This window comes from Elephantulus edwardii, unplaced genomic scaffold (genome assembly GCF_000299155.1).
Source record: "Elephantulus edwardii isolate Elephantulus edwardi_28Jun2011 unplaced genomic scaffold, EleEdw1.0 scaffold00092, whole genome shotgun sequence".
NCBI lineage: Eukaryota > Metazoa > Chordata > Mammalia > Macroscelidea > Macroscelididae > Elephantulus > Elephantulus edwardii.
In genome coordinates, this window is record NW_006399842.1 from 681,483 (window position 1) to 684,804 (window position 3,322).

Consider the following 3,322-nt stretch of genomic DNA (forward strand, 5'->3'; position numbering starts at 1 on the left):
GACATCATGCTTGGGAGGGTGGAGGGACAGTGCAGGAGGGGAAGGCCCTCTATGAGGTGGATTGATTCAGTGACTGGGATAATCAGGATGGCAGTGTCAGAGACAGTGCGATTGGCACAGGACAGAGCAGAGTTTAGGGCTGTTGTACATAGGGTCACTTTGAGTCGCAAGCGACTCGACGGCACATAACAACAACAACAACAAATCCTCCATTGTGAGAAAGTACCACAATTTGCTATTGTTGACAACTTCATTGCTACAAGCTTTTTAAAATATTATGAATAAAGCTCCTATACACATTTGTGTACAGGGTTTGTTTTATGTGTGTGTGTACAGGTTTTTAACTGAGCATAAGTTTTTCACTCAGTTGGGAAACCATTTAGGAGTGTAACTGTTGGGATATATGGCAAGCTTATGCCAATTTTGTAAGAAACTATCAAACATATTCACTCATCTATGCCAAGAAACCTAGAAGACAGCAATCTGGCCAACTGACTGGAAGAGATCCAGCCTTGTGTCCACACAAAAAAAAGGTGATCTAACAGGATATGGGAATTATTGAACAGTATCATTAAAAATCACATCCAAGTAAAATCTTCCGGGAGTTAATTCAGAAATAGCTGGAGTACTGTACTGACAGGGAACTGCTAGAAATTTAACGTGGCTTCAGAAGACAGGTGAACATGTTCTCTGCTGTATCTGTTTGCTGAAATATTTCAAATGGTATTCCATCAGCTCCTGAAGAGTAGTGTTTGTGCAATCCCCTCAGTGAATCTTGGATTCCTTCCTTCAAGATCACTGGTTACTGACAACAAACTCCTGCTCATGTTTAAGCATGTTATTTTTTCCACCTTTTGATACTTCCTGGATCATTCACTATTTTCCCCACTATTACAACTCAAGGCCTGAATTTTCACTTAAGAAGACAGATGCTGCTTAACACTGCTTAATGCCTTATGTACTACATGACACACTCCTAGTATTAGAGCCTGGAGGTTCTCAGGTTTACCACTTACATAATCACAGGCAAATTTCCTGCAAACATACTTCAAGTTCCTCATGTGCAAAACGGTGATATCTGTGCTTTACTGGATTAAAATTCTTTCACTCAGTAATTACAGTCAGATTAGTAAGTGTAGGTGAACATTTTTTTAAAATATAAAGTATCAACCAAAAGTTATCACTTTTAACAGAATATAAGTTTTATAAGCGTAAACACTCTTTTAATAATTTGGTAATATTCCCACTAATAAAAAGAGAAAGGACTTCATGAAATGAGAAAAGGAGAGTCAGTGGGAAAATATTCTACAGCATATTTCTAACACCATTTTTGGGAGTGAACTCCTCCTTGCTTCACCCTTACAAGTAAGCAGCTGATATATTTGGCAATTTATCCTTACTTATGTATCCAATCTTTTTTTTTAAATACATACTATGTGTGAGACTCTGTGTTATGTGTTTACTAGAAAAAACCAGGCCTTATCTTCATAAGGTCCAATAGAAAATATATGTAGCAAACAATAATCCATTTTACAAAGACTTAATTTGTTACTACCATGCTAAATATACCATAGGTAAAACATAGTGTGTACAAGAGGATGTAACAGGGGACCTGACCTAGTCTAAGAGGTCAAGGGCTTCCCTGAGGAAGTGACATTCAACCTGAAACCTGCGGTATATCAAAGTCTCATTCTTGCATGACATAAGTCATTAAGATCATCCATCTAAAGCCAAAGCTCTAATACATCCTCAACCAACAAGCTTCTGGTTTTAATTTTACTTACAACATAGATCTTCTGATAAGGAGCAAATGTGTTGACCTGGTTTGCTAGGCTTTTATACCTCTAATTCAAAATATTTCTAATTTTAAATTACTATGATGTACTAAAAGAAGAAAGTAGTCATTTTCTGAGCCAGCAAAGCACAAATAAAGAGACAGCATGGTAATGGGAAAACAAGTCCCTGGTTCTAATAACTGTTCTATAACTGTGCCCTTTTATGTTAACCCTCCGAATTACCTGAGGTACTATTTCCTCATACTGACAGCGGGAGAAATTGAGTACTTTAAACTGGGAACTGGCTTACTCAAAACCAAGCCCTCTGGCATTAAATCAATTCCAACTCATAGTTAACCCTACAGGACAGAGCAGAGTCGCTTCTTGGGTTTTCCAGGGTACAAATCCTTACAGAAGCAGACTGTTTCATTTTCCTCTCAAAGTGGTTGTTGTTGTTGTTGCTATGTGCCTTTGAGTCAGGTTTTCAGAGGCTGTAAATTGCACGAGAGGATATTGCTCATCTTTCTCTGTTGAGTAGCTGGTAGATTTGAACCACCTGCCTTTGGTTTGGTAGCACAGCTCCTTACAACCAGATCACCAGAGCTCCCAGAGTTGCTAGTGGGTTTAAATCAATGAAAATTATTTTTATTAATAATTCTGTCCTTCATATACATCATGTTTCATACATGCATACTGTGTTTTATACAGTTTTTCATTTCTATTCTATTTCATTCATTTCTATAAATCAATGATATTTTGGTCACCAGGGTTCCTTGAGATATTTTACTGCTATGATAATTTAAGGACTAAATAGAAGATAGGAGAGAGATAAGGGCAAGGCTGTATGTCAGTACCTTTGGCTTTCTTGGTAGCAAAATGGCGGATTGGTAACGCTGGATAGGCTAGGAATTGCCTATGGTACCCTGGTTTTTGATTCACTGTCTTCATTGTAACTTCTGAAACAGGTCTTGTTAGGGCTGCAAATGAGTTGTAAAAGGCAGGATGGGCCAGGCGTAAGCACCTTAATCCCAAGGCCATGACTGAAGATATTCCTTGAGCAGTCACTAGAAGAGTAAGAGAAAAAGGAGAACCAAGTAAATGCAATCTTACGAATAAAAATCCAAACCTACTGTCATCAAGTTGATTCTAACTCATAACTATTTCACAGACCAGAGTAAACTGTTCGATAGAGTTTTCAAGGCTATAAATCTTTATGGAAGGAGACTACTTCAACTTTCTCCTGCAGAGCAGTTGGGTCCAAAGATCCAACCTTTTAGTTAGTGGCTTTATGCTTAACCCACCACGCCAGGGCTTCTTAAGATAAAAGGAAAACAAAGTAAAAGCAATCTTAGCATGGCTTCAGAAAATAATAGCTATAAATTATTAAGTAACTACCAGCTCAAAGAACTGAAGAACAAATTCAAACCTCGAGTTGCTACAATCAAGGATGCCTTAAGCAGAATGTTAAATGATCCAGGAGGTATCAAAAGAAGATGGAAGGAATATACTGAGTCATTGTATCGAAAGGAATTGGCAGATACAGAAGA

The 3,322-nt window shown here is 37.9% G+C and overlaps 1 protein-coding gene across 2 annotated transcripts in view; it reads right to left on the reverse strand.

The window, feature by feature from the left end:
• The window catches only part of MRRF (mitochondrial ribosome recycling factor), a 78,014-nt gene extending 75,189 nt beyond the window's left edge, over positions 1-2,825 (reverse strand). For both annotated transcript variants that reach the window (XM_006890679.1, XM_006890678.1), the window contains exon 1: positions 2,630-2,825. In XM_006890679.1, the coding sequence (XP_006890741.1) occupies positions 2,630-2,813 (184 nt within the window). In that variant the 5' untranslated portion in view covers positions 2,814-2,825. The remainder of the gene's footprint in view (positions 1-2,629) is intronic.
• Between the last annotated feature and the right edge of the window lie 497 nt (positions 2,826-3,322).